Source organism: Rhinolophus sinicus, linkage group LG14 (genome assembly GCF_036562045.2).
Source record: "Rhinolophus sinicus isolate RSC01 linkage group LG14, ASM3656204v1, whole genome shotgun sequence".
Lineage (NCBI taxonomy): Eukaryota > Metazoa > Chordata > Mammalia > Chiroptera > Rhinolophidae > Rhinolophus > Rhinolophus sinicus.
The window spans coordinates 2223915-2242347 of NC_133763.1; the positions used below are offsets into that span (position 1 = coordinate 2223915).

At 41.0% G+C, this 18433-nt stretch overlaps 1 protein-coding gene across 5 annotated transcripts in view; it reads right to left on the bottom strand.

Moving 5' to 3' along the window:
• LRRCC1 (leucine rich repeat and coiled-coil centrosomal protein 1) overlaps nt 1-18433 on the bottom strand; it is a 28815-nt gene that overhangs the window by 2109 nt on the left and 8273 nt on the right. For 4 of the 5 annotated variants that reach the window (XM_019726272.2, XM_074318778.1, XM_074318779.1 and 1 more), the window contains 14 exons: nt 17937-18112; nt 17641-17847; nt 14584-14780; nt 14175-14322; nt 13078-13226; nt 12269-12473; nt 11627-11766; nt 10138-10339; nt 9429-9614; nt 8474-8648; nt 7472-7635; nt 3820-4028; nt 3599-3736; nt 1557-1692 (listed from right to left, as the gene is read on the bottom strand). In XM_019726272.2, coding sequence (XP_019581831.2) covers nt 1557-1692; nt 3599-3736; nt 3820-4028; nt 7472-7635; nt 8474-8648; nt 9429-9614; nt 10138-10339; nt 11627-11766; nt 12269-12473; nt 13078-13226; nt 14175-14322; nt 14584-14780; nt 17641-17847; nt 17937-18112 — 2432 coding nt within the window. Of the gene's footprint in view, nt 1-1556; nt 1693-3598; nt 3737-3819; nt 4029-7471; nt 7636-8473; nt 8649-9428; nt 9615-10137; nt 10340-11626; nt 11767-12268; nt 12474-13077; nt 13227-14174; nt 14323-14583; nt 14781-17122; nt 17260-17640; nt 17848-17936; nt 18113-18433 lie in introns of those variants that run through there. The other variant, XM_074318780.1, reaches the window with a different exon arrangement.

The following is an 18433-nucleotide window of genomic DNA, read 5'->3' on the forward strand; positions in this document are numbered from 1 at the left end:
CCCTATGCTATGTCTTTCCTGTACATACACACCTATGGTAATGTTTAATTTATAAACCAGGCTCAGTAAGAGACTGACAACAGTAACTCATAATAAAATAGAATGATTGTAATAACATACTGTAATAAGGTATGTGGTCTCGCTCTCTGTACTCACCCTTCTGATTCCTGTGATGACGTGAGACGATAAAAGGCCAAACCTACTCCTGAGTCTGTGTAACTGTCCCTCACTTGCAGTAAATGCTCTGGTGTCACTCGTTTCAGGGAGTCCCTTGCTGAAGTCCCCGTAGAGGCTCCATGGTTTCTGGAGCCGCACTTTGCCGTCAATGGAACACGTTTTCTGGTCACGTCTTCCACCCAGTTTTAATGCCTTTTCCATCTTAACTAGCACTCATCACACACTGGGGCTGTACCTTCTGCATTTTGAGGTACGACGGCAAAGCTAGCACGGATTTCTTTTTCCTTCACAATTTCACAATAGAAGATTCTTTCTTACCGTAGATTTTAGCAACCTCAGCATACGATTTTTTCTTTCTTATTAAGTCCAGAATGTTCACCTTTCCACTCAAAGGAAGCCCTGAATGGCTCCTCTATGGCATCTCCGAATTGCCAGCACCACTACTCTGATGCTTTGGGACCGTTAGGAAGTGGAGTAAATGTTACTTGAACACAAGCCCTGCGGTAGATAGTCGATCTGATAACCAAGGAAGCTACTAAGGGACAGACGGGCAAAGTGATGCGCCCCGTTCTGGGCAGGACAGGTGGGCGGATTCCATCACGCTACTAAGAATGCTGTGCAATTTAAAGCTTACGAATCATTTCTGGAATTCTCCATGTAATATGTTTGAACTGCGGCCAACTGCAGGTGACTGAAACCTCGGAAAGCAAACCTGTGCGTGTGTGTTGGGAGGGTTACTGTATCTGTTTATGCCACGTCAAAATCAAGGAAAAATGGAATTTCGCAACTGTCCCCTCAGCTAGTGGATCACAATAGAGGGGTCACATCAGAATCACCTGCTGAGCTTTAAAAATACCTGGGTCTGACCCCAGCATTAGTGAGTGAAAATTTCAGGGCAAGTTCACGCATGTGTACCATCAAAAAGCCCCACAGGTGGTTCTGATGTCTGCCTCTGAGTTAGCATCACTCTAAGCTTGTTCCTTTGTCAATATGAAAATGACGAACTTGACAGTCCTGAGCCCTAATTATTAACAAAACACTGCTCCTGAGAACTTCCCCAGGCAGTGATGGGTCGTATTGGGTACGTTCACAGTCTCGCCCCGCCTGTGTGTAGCCAAGGGCCTCCGTCTGAGCCTGGCCAGGGAGATGGCAGGTTGTACCCAGAGATCACGCGGCAGGTCACACCAGGATCCAACAATCCAGCTTTGGGTTTTGTTAGAATTACACTCTGCACCAATCTAAGTATTACCAATATTATGACACAGCTTCTGAGAGTTTTGGCAACATTCTTCATACCGAATGGTCATTAAATCACACTGACTTTCCTCTTTATAATTCTCAATTTATTTAGCTGATAAAGTGCATTTTACTTACAGTACCTTCAAGTTTGCAGAATCGATGTACTTCTGCTTTTCACTTGCCAGTTGCATGATTTCAGTTTGATGAGCGAGAACGATGGCGTCGACCTGCTTTTTGAAGGCATCATCCATGCTGTGAAGCTTTTCCATCGCATCCCTTCAAAACAGAAAGCAAAGCCACGTATCTGTGTGAAAAGGGTGCTTTTTTCCTCTCGTTCATATATAATGGAGACGTAAGTCCACCAAAGAGCAAAGGGCTGTGCTGGGTAACTCAAGATGCAAGCAGTTCAGCCTCTAGCAGCTCCGATAGGGGAGGGTAACGCCAATGGCAGTCTGTTACACTTCCACCCGTGGAAAGGTCAAGTTCTCTGAGTCTCGCTTGTTCTGCGTTGCAGGACATGGTTTATAAGCCCCTCACAGATGAGCACCGTCAGTGCTTCTTTCCTCCATGTCCCTGCAGTGTGATACTTGAGAAATGCACACTACAGGCAGGTTGAAGTTTATAAACAGTGTGTCTGCTGACTCCCCTGTGCTAATGCTCAACGGATAAAACTCTGTTAATACACACATTAAGCCATACTCACAAAATTTTAGTGCTAAGTTTCTTAGAGGCAAAATCCCAATTCCTTTATATTAAATAGGAATAATTTTATTCAAAAAGTTTAAGTCCCTAACGCACACATTTCCCAGTTTTGGCCTCACCCACAGTAACAGTGGGCGGAGCTTTGCGGCCACGAGTCAAAGCCTTCCTTTTATTCCTGTCACAACACGCAGTGAGCACCTGAGTCAGTCCAAGTCAAACTCTAACGTGTTCCAGTAACATATTCCTGCCTGTTCTGCCAACCGCACAGAATTACTGCTGGGTGCAAAATAAAATGTAAGAAAAAAATCAATTTATACATTATTAAAAGCCTACACAAATAAAATCTGTTTTATTAATAATTTGCTTATGTTATTAAAATTTCATTAAATTAAAAATCACATACCCCAATCTTAGTCATAAAGCATCAAATCAGGTCTTTAATGCTTTGCTATTAATGACATTCTCAACAGTGCAATATAAGCGGTTCTAAAACTTGGCAGGTTTTCTGATTTTTAGTAAGTTTAGGAATTGCTATTTATAGGAAATGCCTGTTTCGGATAGGAGCTGAGGACCTCCAAATAACCAAGCTGTGACCAGCAGGAGAGACAGTTGCAGCAGGTTCCAAGCCATGCCCTGTATTAGTGCTTGGCTGACATGAAAGTCAAGTGCAACAGGATTGGTTACAGACAAACGAGTAGCCACTCTCCATCAAAACCTCCTGTGGAGTATAACCACTCCCTTCCATTTACATGGAGTTAAAATATAAGAAGGCACGTCCAGCTTCTATCAGATTTGCCCTAAGGGGAACCCACCCCTATGGGGTTTCTGGGCTACCCACGTGCCATGTTGTTTATACCACCCTGCATCGACATGAGACTGACCAGCAAACTGCACTACCTATTTTCCAAGGCACTAAACTTAAAAATATTTTAACAATGTAGTTATATAGTTTCCAAGGTAAAGCCCTCATTTGCCCTAGAGTGTTTGACAAAATCTAGGAACACGTTCTCTTCCCTCTGTTTACAATCAGCTCTCACCGTCAGCATGTGCAGGTCAGCTGCGGCCAGAGCTCACTGCCCCCAGCAGTCAGTCACTTACTCCTCTAGCGCCCACGCAGCAGCACAAACACCACGAGCCACTGTCAATGCAACAGTGTGCAAACGATCACAGTAACAACAGCTTCACACAGCAGCTACTGTGTGTCAGGCTCTCTCCTCATACACAGACACACACACACACACAAGTTAAATCCTCACATCCAACACTGAAGGTGGGAGCTGTTCTCTTCATCTTAGAGATGGGATGAAAGAACGGAAATCAAGTATTTGGCTGAGCTGTGTCCAGCACGTTTTGAGCCCTCCTTCCTCCTTTCCTCTGCCTCCCCCCTCCCTTCCTCGCTCCTTTTCTGTACACACCTCACCCACCCCACTCAGTGTTTCTGTTTAGAGATAGCCCACATGCTTCAGGACTTAATGCTTACTTTTGTAGTTCAATACTTTTGTCTCTTTCCGCTTTAAGTTTCCTTTCCTTGTTTTCAAATTTTTCTTTCACTTCTTTTACTTGCATTTCAAGATTACATAGAAGTTCTCCTTTATCATGCCACTTCTGATTAAGTGTACTAATATGAGAAGAAATGATGTTAGAAATCAAATATGAAATTATTAAGCCATTTCATTTCTCAACAGGAGTACCGTATAATACCTGTAAGCTTTTCTGATTTCTTCAAGCTCTAATTCCTTTACTTGCAACTGCTGTTTTAGTTTTTCTTTCCTTTCATTGTGTCTTTCTAGTTTCTCAATTATGTTATCCAGTTCTGAGGATTTTTCATCAAGTTGTTCCTGAGCACATTTCTGTATTTCAGTGATCTTTTCCTGTAACGTTTTGATTTGTTCCTCTCTCTCCTGTGAACACTTCAAGAAAATAATCCATATTTTATTAATCCTAAGTGTCTCATTTCCTAATGGATTCACTATGGTTTAAAATTATTAGAAAAACTACAAATTAAAAAATAAATTGATCATCAGGGAAATGCAAATAAAAACCACAATGAGATATCACCTCACCCCAGTCAGAATGGCCGTCATCAACAAGACAAATAATAACAAGTGTTGGAGAGGCTGTGGAGAAAAAGGAACCCTCATACACTGTTGGTGGGAATGCAGACTGGTGCAGCCATTATGGAAGGCATTGTGGAGGTTCCTCAAAAAATTACGAATAGAATTGCCATATGACCCAGCAATCCCTCTCCTGGGTATCTACCCAAAAATCTGAAAACATTTACCCATAGAGACATATGTACTCCAATGTTCATTGCAGTTTTATTTACGGTGGCAAAGACATAGAAACAACCAAAATGTCCTTTGATAGATGAATGGATAAAGAAGTTGTGGTATATATACACAATGGAATACTATTCGGCAGTAAGAAAAGATGAAATAGGAACATTTGTGACAACATGGATGGATCTTGAGATTATAATGCTAAGTGAAGTAAGTCAGACAGAAAAAGCAGAGAACCATATATGATTTCACTGATATGTGGTATATAAACCAAAAGCAACTAAAGAACAAGACAAACAAATGAGAAACAAAAACTCATAGACACAGGCAATAGTTTAGTGGTTACCAGAGGGTAAGGGGGGTGGGGGGTGGTAGATGAGGGTAAAGGGGATGAAATATATGGTGATGGAAGGAGAACTGACTCTGGGTGGTGAACACACTATGTGATTTATAGATGACGTAATACAGAATTGTACACCTGAAATCTATGTAATTTTACTAACAACTGTCACCCCAATAAACTTTAATAAAGAAACTAAAATAAAAAAGTAAATTGGACTAAATAAATAGACAGAATGTACAGTTGAGTGTTTCAGTCAAGATTTACAGGACACTGTGTCTCGCTCCACAAGCATCACTACTACTTACAGTGCTAGTAAGAAACCAACAAATTTTGTCCTATTTACAATTTTACTTCAGTAAGTTAGTAATCATTAACCACACAGAGGGACTAGAAGGGAAGGAAAGAAAGAGCACAATGAAATGTCAATTACCACAATTTTGCATTGGAAAGGATCTGTTTTCTTGATAGAACAAAGAATACGGGGCTGACAGCAACACAGCAGGGGCTGGTGTCCCCGTGGGTGTGAGGGCACATTTAACTACCTCCACTGTGCCAACCTGAAGTGTCTTCTGCAGGGGAGGAGCAGATTCTTCCACATAAAGTGTGATTCCATCACTATCAAAGTGCCCGTGAAAATAGGCTTTACCCCCCCAACTCCCCTTTATTCCTCTGTACTGAGTCAGACTAGCCTCTATCCTCTCCATACCGCTGGTCAGAAAGGTCAGAACCCGCCGGGTGCTGCTAAATGTTTGCAGGCTCCGAGGTTTCAGGCCCGTGAACGTGTGTTTGCTCTCTGGGGTCTGCCCGGATGTCTGGAATAGCCCTGCTGCAAGTGACAGAAGGTGACACTGGGGGTTCTTACTTTTGCCCACCTTGCCTTTTTTTTTCCTTTTGGGAAGGAGATGGAGGCAAACAAATAGTGGGCAAGTGTGGATTCTTACGTATCAGACAGAATGTGGGTCAGTTCCTCAAAAATGTTTAGGTCTAAACATTCTAAGCAAAGCCATTCCGGTAGTCTTCTAGTCGTGGCCAATATTTGCATAAAAGTCATGAATTATTTATTTTCTCCCACAACGCCCTGAAGTACTTACGAGGGGGCAAACTTGACACATAGCATCAGGAATCCACAAAGGCTATAAAAGATCCTTATGAAATAACCCTATTAGTAGAAAATAACACTGCAGCATGAGAGTCCTGCGGCCTGCATGTACTGAAAAGTTTGTCAAAATCATACATGGGGAGGAAACAGCATTTCAAAAAAATTCCTGTGTCTGACTTCCATAGTCAGAAGCTAACTATAGAATCTACTTAACTGAAAACTTCAAATTCCAAATTGTGCAGATTAAAAGGTCATTACCCCTTTAAGTTACTTATTAGCTATGTTGAATTTACTGCTGAAAGAAGTTATGTCTGGCTATCACTGTTACATGATTAGTTGGAAATCACCATTAATGCCCATAACTTTGAGGCACATACAACATCCCTTAAAGTAAATGTATTAAACTTGGGGAAAAAATGTTGGGTTGAAAAACTAAAAACTTTTTATATTTTTTACCAAAAATCTGAAACTAAAATCTGTCTCTTTTGGCTCCACTCTGTCATTCATTCAGTCCTTTCTGCCAAAACTCTGCCCAGGTTGGTCAGAAGGCAGCAGCCTTACTGTGAAAGCCCTTAAGCCAAACATAATGCATCTTTCCAAATGTATCATCTGCTCTGCCCTGTGAATTAAAATGCAAATCACTGTCTTTCTGTTTCATATTGACCTTAACTCAAATGAAAGTAAGCTTGGGTGGGTTTTTTAAAAAACAAAAAAGGCTTTCTGCTGAAGAATTTCAGTAATTTTCAGTGCAGACTGGCACGTATGATAGACTTTAAACTGAAGCCAAATTTCTATCGCAGAAGCACCAGTGTTGTGGTTCAGGGCGACAAGCACTGACAACTGTGGACAGCGCCACGTGGCAATGCTGATTTTCTGTACTTGACGAAGTTAAGTTCTCAAGGAGTTTTGTCAAAATGACTAGGAAAAAGAAATCTTACTAGTTAAAATTTTTCTAAAGAATGAGTTCCTAACTTTATAGCTGGTAATCCCATTTAGAAGTTTCTTAAAAACCTTTTTCTCAGTTATTTTTACACTTTAAGATAACCTCTGTAAGAAAGTTTTGGAATTCAAATTGGATTCAGAGCTGAAGACAATTTTCAGAAAATCTGTCTGGAGCATTTTCATGTGAGATGCTTTGGAACAAGCCATCCTGTCAGTATTCTTGCAAGAGAGGCCACATCCAGGAGGAGGGTCAAAATGGTGTCCCCTGGGGACGAGCATGAATTGTTTAGTCTGTTCATGTACCTTTAAGGAGACGATAGTAGGTTTTGCCATTTGTTGAGAAGCGATTTAGCAATATTGGGAGATACTAAACAATGCTTTTAAAGGACATTTTAAACATATAAAAACGTTAATTTTTTTGATTCCTAACCCTTCATTGACACTATTGCCAGTTATTTTAAGGGCCATAACATTCTCCATAAAATTCTGAAGTAATAGCAATTTTTAGTTAGTAAATGTCACATACCACTTTTCAAAGCAGAGGGACAACTACTGGAAAAGGAAACACATGATAATCTGTCCTAAACTTTACAACCGTTGGGATTTGAGACAAACATTTACTGGATACTCTGAGTCACAGATTTCTAACCTACCATATGCTCTTTTTCCAAAACAAAATGTCAAACTTACAACTTTCAGTTTTCTGATGGTTTCAGTCTGGTCTTCTATGATTTTGCACTTAATTCTTAATGCATCATTGTCACGCTCGTTGGCCTTCCGCAGACATTCGTTCTCTTTACGTAAATTTTCAATTTCAGCCTCTAGTTTACCACGATTTTGGGCTAGACAAGATCCTAAGAAACAAAATCACCAGTCACAAATTTAAAAGAGCGTGGGTGGGGGATCTGTATTTGAAGAACATTTCATTTATAATGTGTGCTACAGTACAGAAAAAGACAAAAACTGAATAAAGAAATACAGAAGAGCACATGACAAGGAAAGGGGAAGAGACAGAAAGGCCTTCTAAACACCTGTGGCTGTTTGAAAACCTAAGACCACAAACCAAGAACAAGTAACCCCGACACGTACTAAGTCTGTGGTCAGGTTAAGGGATCCAAGCAAACAAAGCTGTGTGAAGTGGTCCTGCGTGGAATGACAGATGAGCAGAGCTCCATAAGCCCACACCTAGCTGTTCACAACTTGTCAAGTGTCGGCCAGGGCCACACGGTGCTGGTGCTGGCCTCCCGCTTCACAGGGATGGGGGGGGGGAGCGACTGAGGGAAGCCCACCGAAACCTGAAGTTGTTTCATCCACACACTACTGCACATTTCTCCATGCACAACCAGATCAATGCCGCCAGCATTTTTAGAAAAAACCTGAATGCTGCACACTGAACAAACAACTTAAAATCACTGCATAAGAAAGAATTATTTTCAACGTCTTCAGCTGTAGCTTTGGAAAGGTATACTGGTTCAGAAAAGCAACCAAATTAAACTGACAACAAAGAATCAGACCCATAACTTCACAACTGAGGTAACAAACTTTCCCGTTTCCCAAGAGGCATTTCATTCCTGCGTGGCACAGAGGGTCACATACGTGGAGGCAGGGAGGCCCTTCCTTTTCTCTCCAATATACAAATTTGTTGGTTTAGAAAAATGGGCTCCTTTCCCTTTGAAAATTTGAGAATTTTACCCTGTTGTGCCAGCTCCTGTCCCCATACTTTTCTTTCTGTCCTTAAACCGTAAATTAGCGACTCCTTGGCTGCTAGCTCGGAAATGAGCTGGACTTTTTCATGCTTGAGGAGCTCAATTTGAATACTCTTCTGCTTGTCATCTTCAATCAAAATTTCAAGGGTGTTCATCTGATTCTGTATGCTCCCAAAAAAACATTGAAAAACATGCAAAATAATTAGTATATTTAAGTGCTTCTTTATTTTCTACTTTTCGTATTTTATGAAAAGAAATGTTCTTTAAGCAAATACAAAGTAAATGTTGATCAACTGTACGTCAGAAAAAGTTTTAATTTTGTTAACTACAGATAAACATAGGTCAGGAAATAGAAAGTCCAACTGGAAGAGGCTACTCCATCAAACACTGGATTTTATTCTAATATTCTACAGCAGCAACTGCACATGTAATACTCAGAAGTTCTCACCAAACGTTTATGTCAGTAGTCTAAAGGTCACTCACTTGAAGTAGGTTCCCTTGGCCACTATATCACTAACGTTTGAAAATGAGACAACAGCAATAAAGACATTCATTGAAAAATTATTACAGGGAGGTATATTTAAAAGACCACCACTACCACAAAGCTAGCACCGGCAATTCACATGCTAGTTCCCAAACTTCAGCGATTTGAGTATCGCTGTCACAATTTTTGCTCTATCAACTGTGCAACTGCCATCTATTTCTGTAGTACGTTTCTTAAAATTAATTCATTTATTTTATTTAAATACAATTTTAGTGAAAGTAACGCAACCTGGGAAATCAGTTTAATCTCCTAGTTATACTGCTTTTCTCACACACATCAAATATGTAACTTGTACTGTTTAAAAGTCCATCACTGTGAACTTCCTAAAATCATTACAATGCACTTGAGAAAACGATGTAAGAAGTTAAAAAGGAAATATAATGTAACAATGTCTTACCTGTAAATTTGTGGCTGTTTCCTGTTTTAATTTGGAGACTTCCGCCAGCTTTGTTTTTTGTTCCTTCACCATACAGGTCAGATCTTTAATTAAAGAGGAAGATTCGTTTTCTTTTCGTTGGGCCCAAACAAGAGCGTGCTTGCTCTTTGCTAACTCAGTGGCAATGTTTTCAAAAGCTTCTTTAACCTATATTTCAAAAGTGCATTATAAATAGCAGTTCTCCAAACACGTAGAAAACATTTTGGAAAGAGCTTACTTCTTTCATTTTTAGTGTCACAGAGGTCTAGCAAAAGAAAATGCCCAGAGAACTGGTTTTGCAGGCTGGGCCATATGGTTTGTGCTGCAAGTCCCCAGGCCTGCTGCGGTGACAAAGGCCACCACCTACAGTAGGTACACAGTGAGCATGGCGGTGGTGACAGAACTTGACAGGGACGGGGGCTGGGTCTGTGGCTCCCTGTCCCACGGCAAGGACTGCAGCCAGCTTCCCAAACCTGTTCTGGCACCATTTACGGGGCCGCCTCGCTTTCCAGCAGCACCGGCCAGCAGCTACTGTTGCAGGGAAGACACCAAGGCTCTGGGAACTTCAGCAATCTGTTTAAGACCACAGAGCCAACACGTCCTCAGCACTACAACTCTACAATGTGCTCCGTTCATCACAGCACATCTTGCTGATTCTGTTTTCAATAGAAAGCTAGAGGCCAATTCTTACATCTTTGAATCTCCTGGCTTCCACGGTTAAAGCGATACGAAACTCATTTTCCAAGTCCAGGTACTGCTGGTTCAAGGTGTCAATCTTCCCTTGGTGCTCTTTCAGCTCTTGCTCGTGCCTTGACTCTGCTTTAGCGACCTCTTTGGCTACGGCTTCCTGGAACTCAGCATCACTGAGAAACTCCCTGGTTTCAAGTTCTTTCCTGGAAAGACAAACAAATGCAGATCATAGACACTGTTCACCTGGAAAGAGAAACTTTAAAGGCCTTTAAATAGTCGTTAAATGGTCTATATTCCCTAATGTTAATTTCAGATGCGCTCCACACTTTCAAACACAGAAACTGGGTCCAGGACGAAGAAAGTCTGAGTTTAGTGGGCAGTGGTGGTGGGGATCAGAGGGGTGAGCCGTCTCCTAACTTCACCGACAGTTCTGGGTTGTTCTAGGCTCTGGGTCCACCTGCAGATTCTGTCTGACTGTGTTTTCTACTCCGGCTGAGCCTTTGACACATAGCTAACAGTCTGACTGGTACTGGTGGTTGGTTAGTGGAAAAAAGTCAATTAAAGTGTGAAATTATTCACCCATCTTTTCATATAGGGCCAGTTTTTACTTAAATGTGAGCTCATGTCTTAGAGTTTTCCACTATTTTTCTTGAATAAATCAAGTCCATAATACAAACTCCATTATTTCCAGTTTTTGCTTTTTAAACTAGAACACAAAGTTAAAAGATATCTATCTGTATAGGACACTAAGTACAAAATTTTACATTTTTGTGATTTTTCTCCCTCAGTTTTTTACACTTATACCGCCTACACATATGGTGACAACTTTCCCCAGGGCATCAACATTTCATTTATACATTACGAATTTAATTTATGTAAGGATGAAACAAAAAGGTTTGGGAACAAACACAACTAACCCGTGGCAATCTCATACCCCATCTGGCAGGGCAGTGAGGAAGCAAGCAGCCCAATGGGCGCCAGAGCCAGTGGGCAAACTCCAGCCGCACACCATGCCTGGCCCGCTGACCTTTTTGGAGATAAATTCTTATTGGAGCACAGCCGCCTATGGTCCTCTGGTGCCACAAAGCCATAGTCAGCTGCGGCCTGCAAAGCCTGCCATCTGGCCCTTCACAGGAGTTTATGGGCACTTGCTTCACAGGGATGAAGCATCCCGACTGACTGACCTAACAAGCAATTACTGGGAGGTCAATTAAAACAGTTTTCTGTATAGTACAATGGATTTGCAGAACTGCAAAACGAGTTTCACTGTTGTAAGCCAGCACCTCAGGAAGTCACGGCTTTGTTTTCAAGCTGCCAGTTCTACCTAAGGCTGCCTCTAGTGCACACAGCGTGGCACCTCCCGTGCGCTAACGCCGCCAGACCTCAGGCGCAGCGACAGGCTCATTTATTTTTGAAGTGGAGCGTGGGGAGGAGTCGAGTCGCGTGTTCTGTTGTTAGAGGTCCATTTTTCTGATCTGTTCTCCATCTACCTGTGTTCCTGTTCTTTCAGTGTCAGAAGCTCATGAAGCTGCTGCACCTGCTCCTTCTCCTGGTGAAGGGAGGTTCTCAGTAAGTTTATTTCTCTGTCGGCAGCTGCAGCTTTGAGCTCCACCTCCTGGACAAGCCGCATCTGAGGAAAACACAGACAACTACAGTATTCAGGTATTCATCTGCCGGCCTCTATTTCAACACCAGCTCCCCGAAACGTGCCTTCTACATAAGGAGCGCCGTGACTAGGCTGATTTCCAAGTTCGCCATATCCCATGCGGCACTGCCGGGAAGCATTGGACACATCGGCATGCTCTGCTACTTACTGGCATCGCAGACCTTAGAGACTCCCACTCAGAAAGAAAGCGCGAGAATGAAAGCCCTTCCAGCTCCCCCGAGACTGTGCACCTGGCTCTGAGGACACGGGCCTACCACCCTGCGGTATTCCCAGCATGCCCTCTTATAACTGCTCGGAGGGCCAGCAGCCTGAACTCAGAAATAATCGCACAGGTTCCATCAGTTGATACTTAAATCCATGTTTGCAGACAGCCTGGCACCTCTGCGTTTACTGCAGCCAATACCATGTGCTTCAGGACAGAAGCTCTGAGTGTGTTGGCTCATGTGACTGACAGAGGAAGACACACCTGTGCCGCTTGCTGCTGCCCCTTCTGACTCTCCATTTTCTCCAAGGCTCTTTCCAGGGTTCTTAAATGTCTAATGTGGTCGTCTTGTTGATCTCTTGCTTTAATTAACTCAATAGTTAGTTTTTTAATTTCATTTTGAAGTTTGTGAACCATAATTTCAAGTTGAACTTTGGAATTTCTCTCTTTAAAAATAATTTCCTTTAGCCTAAAGCAGAAATAAAATGTGGCTTTAAAGTATATTTTGCATAAGAAAGGATAAAAGTTGCAGTCAACATCACAGGTTATAGTAGAGAGGATTAGAAGTATGTTTCGAACTCTCATTAGATTAAAAGATGGCCGAAAACCAGAATACTATGTCTCTTGCCAACCTCTGAAACTGTCATGTGCCCAAGAGGGAAGACATTCCACCTAAGTGAGAGAGATCTCGTCCTACGCGAGCTTCACTATTGCCACCGCCCACCTGACTGAGCTCACAGCCTGATTTCGGCATCGTGCTGGGTGTGGGCTGAGAAGCCAGCAGGATGAATAAGGCCCGGCCCATGCCTTCCAGGAGCTCAGGCCCCCCTTCTCTCGGATACTTATTCATCTGTCTGACACCTGCCAGCTTCAGGGCCCCAAAAAACGTAGCCTAAATTCTTTGTTTATGCAACAAGCTAATAATTCACAAAACCTTTAGATAAAATTAGTTCAGCTCGAACTCAAACCACACAGTTTGCGCACATGTTAGCTGCTTTAAGTGAAGGTGTTCCAGCTCCAAGTTCATACCTGTGTGCTGCAGGTAGCCGCAGGTTTCCAGACTTTCCCCTTACCTGTCTGTGGTAAGCAGAGCCAGGCACTGGATATCTTTTTTTTCATTTGCTTGTTTACGCAGCTCATCGATGTAATCCAAAAGCTTCTTTTCAGCTTGTTCAGCTTTCCATCTCTTCTCTCTCTCCTGGTCTAATTGTTCAACAAGTATCTGAAAGAAAACAATAGTGTCATGTGAACTTGGAAAAGTTACCTCGCCTGTCACTGCCTGAATTTTCTCATTTATAACATGGGAATAACAGAATCTTATTCAAAGAGCTGTGATGAGAATTAAACAAGTTAATGGAAATATACAGAACGGTGCCTGGCGTATCATGACTACTCGGCAAATGTTAGCTGCTATTATTGTCACCATCGTCATAATCACTGTTATTTTTCTCCATGTTCAAGCCTCTATACTGAAGAATAAGAGGAGAAAGCCAATGGCATGAAAGGTGTGAAAGCAGTTTAAAAAGCAATTATATATTTTTGGAACAGCAGTGCATAGTACACTCAAAACTAGTACTTCACAAGTAAAATAAGGGCAAGTTATTAAAAATAAATCAATAAATCAATAAATCAGACCTAAATATTCTGAACAACATGAGAATGATTAAGGCAAACAGTGAAGAAGTTTTAAATTCTTAAATGCCTCTTGATCTGGAATCCATGGGTCCAAAGCTGGGTTTCAGAAGTCCATGAAAACCATGACATTACAACATCTTGTGCGTGTGTATAAAAGTAGAATTATCTGAGAAGACGCAGAGATTTCCTTAGATGATTAAAGGGTTCTGAGACCCAAAAGGTGGGAGCCATTGCTTTAAGAAATAAGAATTTGAAAAGGTAGGCCTGTTTCCTCCTCCGCAAGTATTTAAAATGATTTCACTGAAATCTGATCTTAAATAAACGTGTAATTTCCATTCTTTTAAAAATTATAAAAAGAGTAACATCACATAAAATCTGGAAACCAGGAAGGTAAAAATAAACCAATCTCATCATTCCAATAAAAATACACACCAATATTTCTTGCTCATAAAGAGACGCATTATTTTTCTGGGACCCGCTATGAACTTCAGAGCTAAGTTAGTCACATTCCTTGTTTCTTAATCTTCAATCCTACCCGGTAAGTGTTGTCTTCTGAGCTGCTGTTGTCTACTTTCATTAGTTCAGTCTTCTGCTCTTCTGATTCTTCTAGTATATTACAGTTCGCTAAAGATGACCTTACATATAAGTCTTTAAAGAAAGGATGTTTCATTTTACGATTACAACTGCAAAGAATAAAACACAGGAAGTGACCGAAAGACATGTACAGTGTTTATGTTTTTCACAATTTAGGTAATCACACTCTACCAGCGATAGGGATCCAGCTGCACACATTTCTATAAATGTACTAAGTCTGAGCCGGCAAGGCTGGAAAGTCACACTGCTGACATCAGAAAGGAAATCACTACGAGATAGCTTTAATCAGGGAGGAAGCCAGCAGCACTAAGTGTGTGCCGTATCTGAGTGTGTAAAACCGAGACAAGTACCTTAGAACAGGGTTGCTGTTCTTACTGTGGTGCTTAATAGTCTGAATAGTTTTGGAATAATAAGGGATTTTGGACCTCCGAGGAATTTTTCTATTACATTCTTTCCTGTTTCCATAGTCACTTTCAGAAGTCACATCTGTGTCTCTTTTTGGTCTGAGGTCTTTCTCGGGAACATTATCCATTAAAGAACTAGAAGTCTAGAATAAAAATACCAACAAAGTTTGTCAAAAGTTAGATTCAGCATAAAAGATTAAAATTTGAAATTTTGTAAAGTATTATGACTTTTAACAAGAGTAAGTCTGAAATTAAACACAGGATTCAGCTTTGGTATGGGTAAGTAAGCTCCTACGTGGTTGACTCTCTCAAGATAAGTATAAACTGGGAAAAATACAAATAAAAGAACAAACAAAACGTATTTGGAAGCCCTAGAAAATGAACAAAAGCAGGCTAATTCTAGAGGAGACTTGACACTTGAAAAAATAACCAAAATAGGGTGTTTCCATCCTTATGGTTTTTAACCTGAGAGTATATCACAATGAACACAATGTCAGGAGTATTAAAATTCAGGCAGAAAAACCAGGCTTTTGGGCCTGGAGAATCAGAGGCCAGTACACAGTAGAAGGCAAGTAGCCAAGTGAAGGACAAAAGAAACGGACTGCTGGCCATGGGACAAGTGACAGTTTAAGTCAAAGCAAGTGAACTGCTTGGTACAACAAAAATATCAACACTTCTTGAAAGCCCAGAACAGCATCTCGAGTCTCCACCACATAACACTCACAATGTCCACCATAAAACCCAAAATACTCAGCACCAGAAGAGCCAGGGAATGTGAGCTACTCTCAAGAGAAAAGGCAATTGGTGGAGACCTAACCCAAGGACCCAAATGTTCACGTTAGCAGACCAGGACTTTCAATTACTGATCACAGCTATGATCACTGATATAAAAACATGCTTGTCATGAACAAAAACAGAAGAAAATTCAGCTGAGAAACAAATTATTTTTAAAGAAGAGGAAATTGTACAACTGAAAAATATGAGGTATGAAGTAAAAATTGACTAGCTGGGCTTAACAGAAGAATGAGGCGATAAAAGAAAGAATAAGTGAACTTGAAGACAGAGTAGTGGAAATTATTCAATTTGAAGAATAGAGATAAAAAAGTTGATAAATGTATAGAGAGTCTCAAGGAACAGTGGGACAATATCAAAAGGTCTAAGTGGAATCTGAAAAGAGAGAGGGAAGAGAGAGTGGGAAGAAATACACTGGAGAAGTGATGTCCAAATTATCCCCAAATAGGTAAAGACATAAATTTATAGATGTAAAGCTCAGAGAAAGCTTAAGCAGGATAAAGATGAAGAAAACCATCCTTCCCACAATGTAGCCAAACTGCTGAAAACCTAAATTGAGAAAATTAAAGGGAGAAACAGACAAATCCGCAATCACAGCTGGACATTTTAACACCTCACATGCACCTGAAAGAACTAGGAAACGAATCAGCAAGGATATGAATCATCTGAAAATACTATCGACCATTCCATCCTGACATAACAAGTGCAGGGCACACAAGAACATTCCCAAGACAGACTGTACATTGGGCTATAAAATAAGTCTCAGCAAAGTTACAAAGACAGAAATTACCCAGAATACGTTCTCTGAGAAAAACAGAAGTCGATTAGAAACTACGAACAATAACATATCTAGGAAACCACAAATACTTGAAAATTAAATAAACAAGATACTTCTAAATAATCTTTGGATGAAGGAAGAAATCACAGAGTAAGAAAATATTTCTAGCTAAATAATAATGAAAACAAAACAAAAATTTATGGAATGTGGTTAAAGCAGTGCTTAAAAGAATACACCTAGAGAAGGGCTGATGAGAGGAGCCCCTGAAAGAGGACGGCCACTGCAGCGTTTGGTGGGGTGATGGAAACAAAAGGGGGCCCATCTACTTTCTCACTATTTAAAAAGAAAAAAAAAAAAAAGAATATTCATTGCTTCAAATGATTAAATTAGAAGATAGGTCTAAAATCAGTAACTTAAGCATTTACATTAAGAACCAGAAAATGAAGAGTAAATTCAAAGTAAGTAGAGAAAAATAATAAAACATAGAAATTGACATCGTGGAAAACAAAAAGCAGATAAAATTAACAAAACTGATCTCTGGAAAAATCAACAAAACCCATAGCTTAACTGACCAAGGGAAAAAAAAAAAGTTGCCTTATAATTATTAAAGAAATTGAATTCATTATCAAGAACCTTCCAGGCCCAGATGATTTCACTGGTAAACTCTCAAACATTTAAGGAAGAAATAATTCCAATCCCACAAAAACTCTTTTAGAAAATAGAGAATGAGGGGGATGTTTCTCAACTCACTTCCGCAGCCAGCATCAATCCTCGTATCAATCTTAGTATTAACCGTGATACACAGGCTGCAGATCAGAGCAAGAACGAGAGAACAAGGGCTGGAGACGCCAACAGCAGTCAATTATAGGAACTATAGCTCATGGAACAGTTCAAGGACTCTCAAAGCGAGCGTACCAGCATCAGGGGTACTGAAGGAGAACCAGTATCTCAGGAAGTAGAGGTTCACTTGACGAAGGTCTGCTGAAAACGGAAGTCGAAGCAGGAACTATGGAAACTAACTTGCCATTCAGCTGGAAGGCCTAGGAGTGCTTCCGACCATCCAACACCTGAAGAGACAGCAGAGGCCAGGAATGACTCATGGGTCCCCTGTGTGAACAGACAGAGCCCACGGAGTTCTGTTTACGTTGACTTTGAAAGAGTAGGCGGGTCGGTGGCCATAACGTGCAGTGCCACAGAAGAAATCATATTGTGAAGATCGGAAGATGACAAAGGAAACGAGCGGGAAAAGCACGCTTCCTTCTACCACTACTTCTGTGACAGAATCCTATTCCTGTACAAGACAAACACACAGACACACCGATGCACTAAGTATAGGCTCCTTCTGGTAGGTCAGCTAGGACGCAGTTTTTATTTTAAAATCTCTTAACTACTTTTCTTTAGCACATTGCTTAGAAAGATTAAGAAATAGTTACCTCATTGAGAAGCTGTAAAAATTGATCATCTAATTTCTGAAGTTTCATCTCATTCTGAAAATCATTTTCATGATTCACTTTCTCTGGCTGAGAAGATGGACACGCAGACATGAAGGGCAAACCAGTATCCGCGGGTGCGCTTGCAAACTGGCCCAAGGCAGCCACGTCATCGATGGGCGGTGTCACCACTGGTACACTGTCGACGATCTACGGCAGACACAAACCCAAGTCCTTACACTTCACATCTACTAAGTAAACTTAAGTGTCTTGGTGTTAGGAAAAAAAACATACTATACCTCATCTTCACTTATATTTAGGGGAGAATCAGATGAAACTAAATTATCCAAAAGGCCTTCAAAGCACTGCAGACGTGACGAATTCATTTCTGATGGATTTACTGGTTCCCCAAATATATTCTTGCAATCTAGGATTCGAAGCTGTGGCAAAGTCTGGAGCATAACTGCTCTGTACCCTTGGAACAAATCATTCAAAACGAAAACTCACACACTAAAAACAGTTGGGCAACTTATTTCTACTAGAATAAACTAAATGTATCAGCTACCAGGTATATCACCTGAATGATGAAATTAGTCCTGGAATGCAACTAATAAGTGTGTCCTAAAAGCTACTTGTTCCTTGCTACGTAGTCATTAAATACAAAACGAGCACAATGCACCCTACTGAGGTCAGAAAGTTAAATTCATCACTGCTGGATTTATCTTCCGTAAAACTGCTTTAAAGCCGTAAATGCACGGAACAGCTGCGATGTATTCTGGACAGGAAGCCCGACACG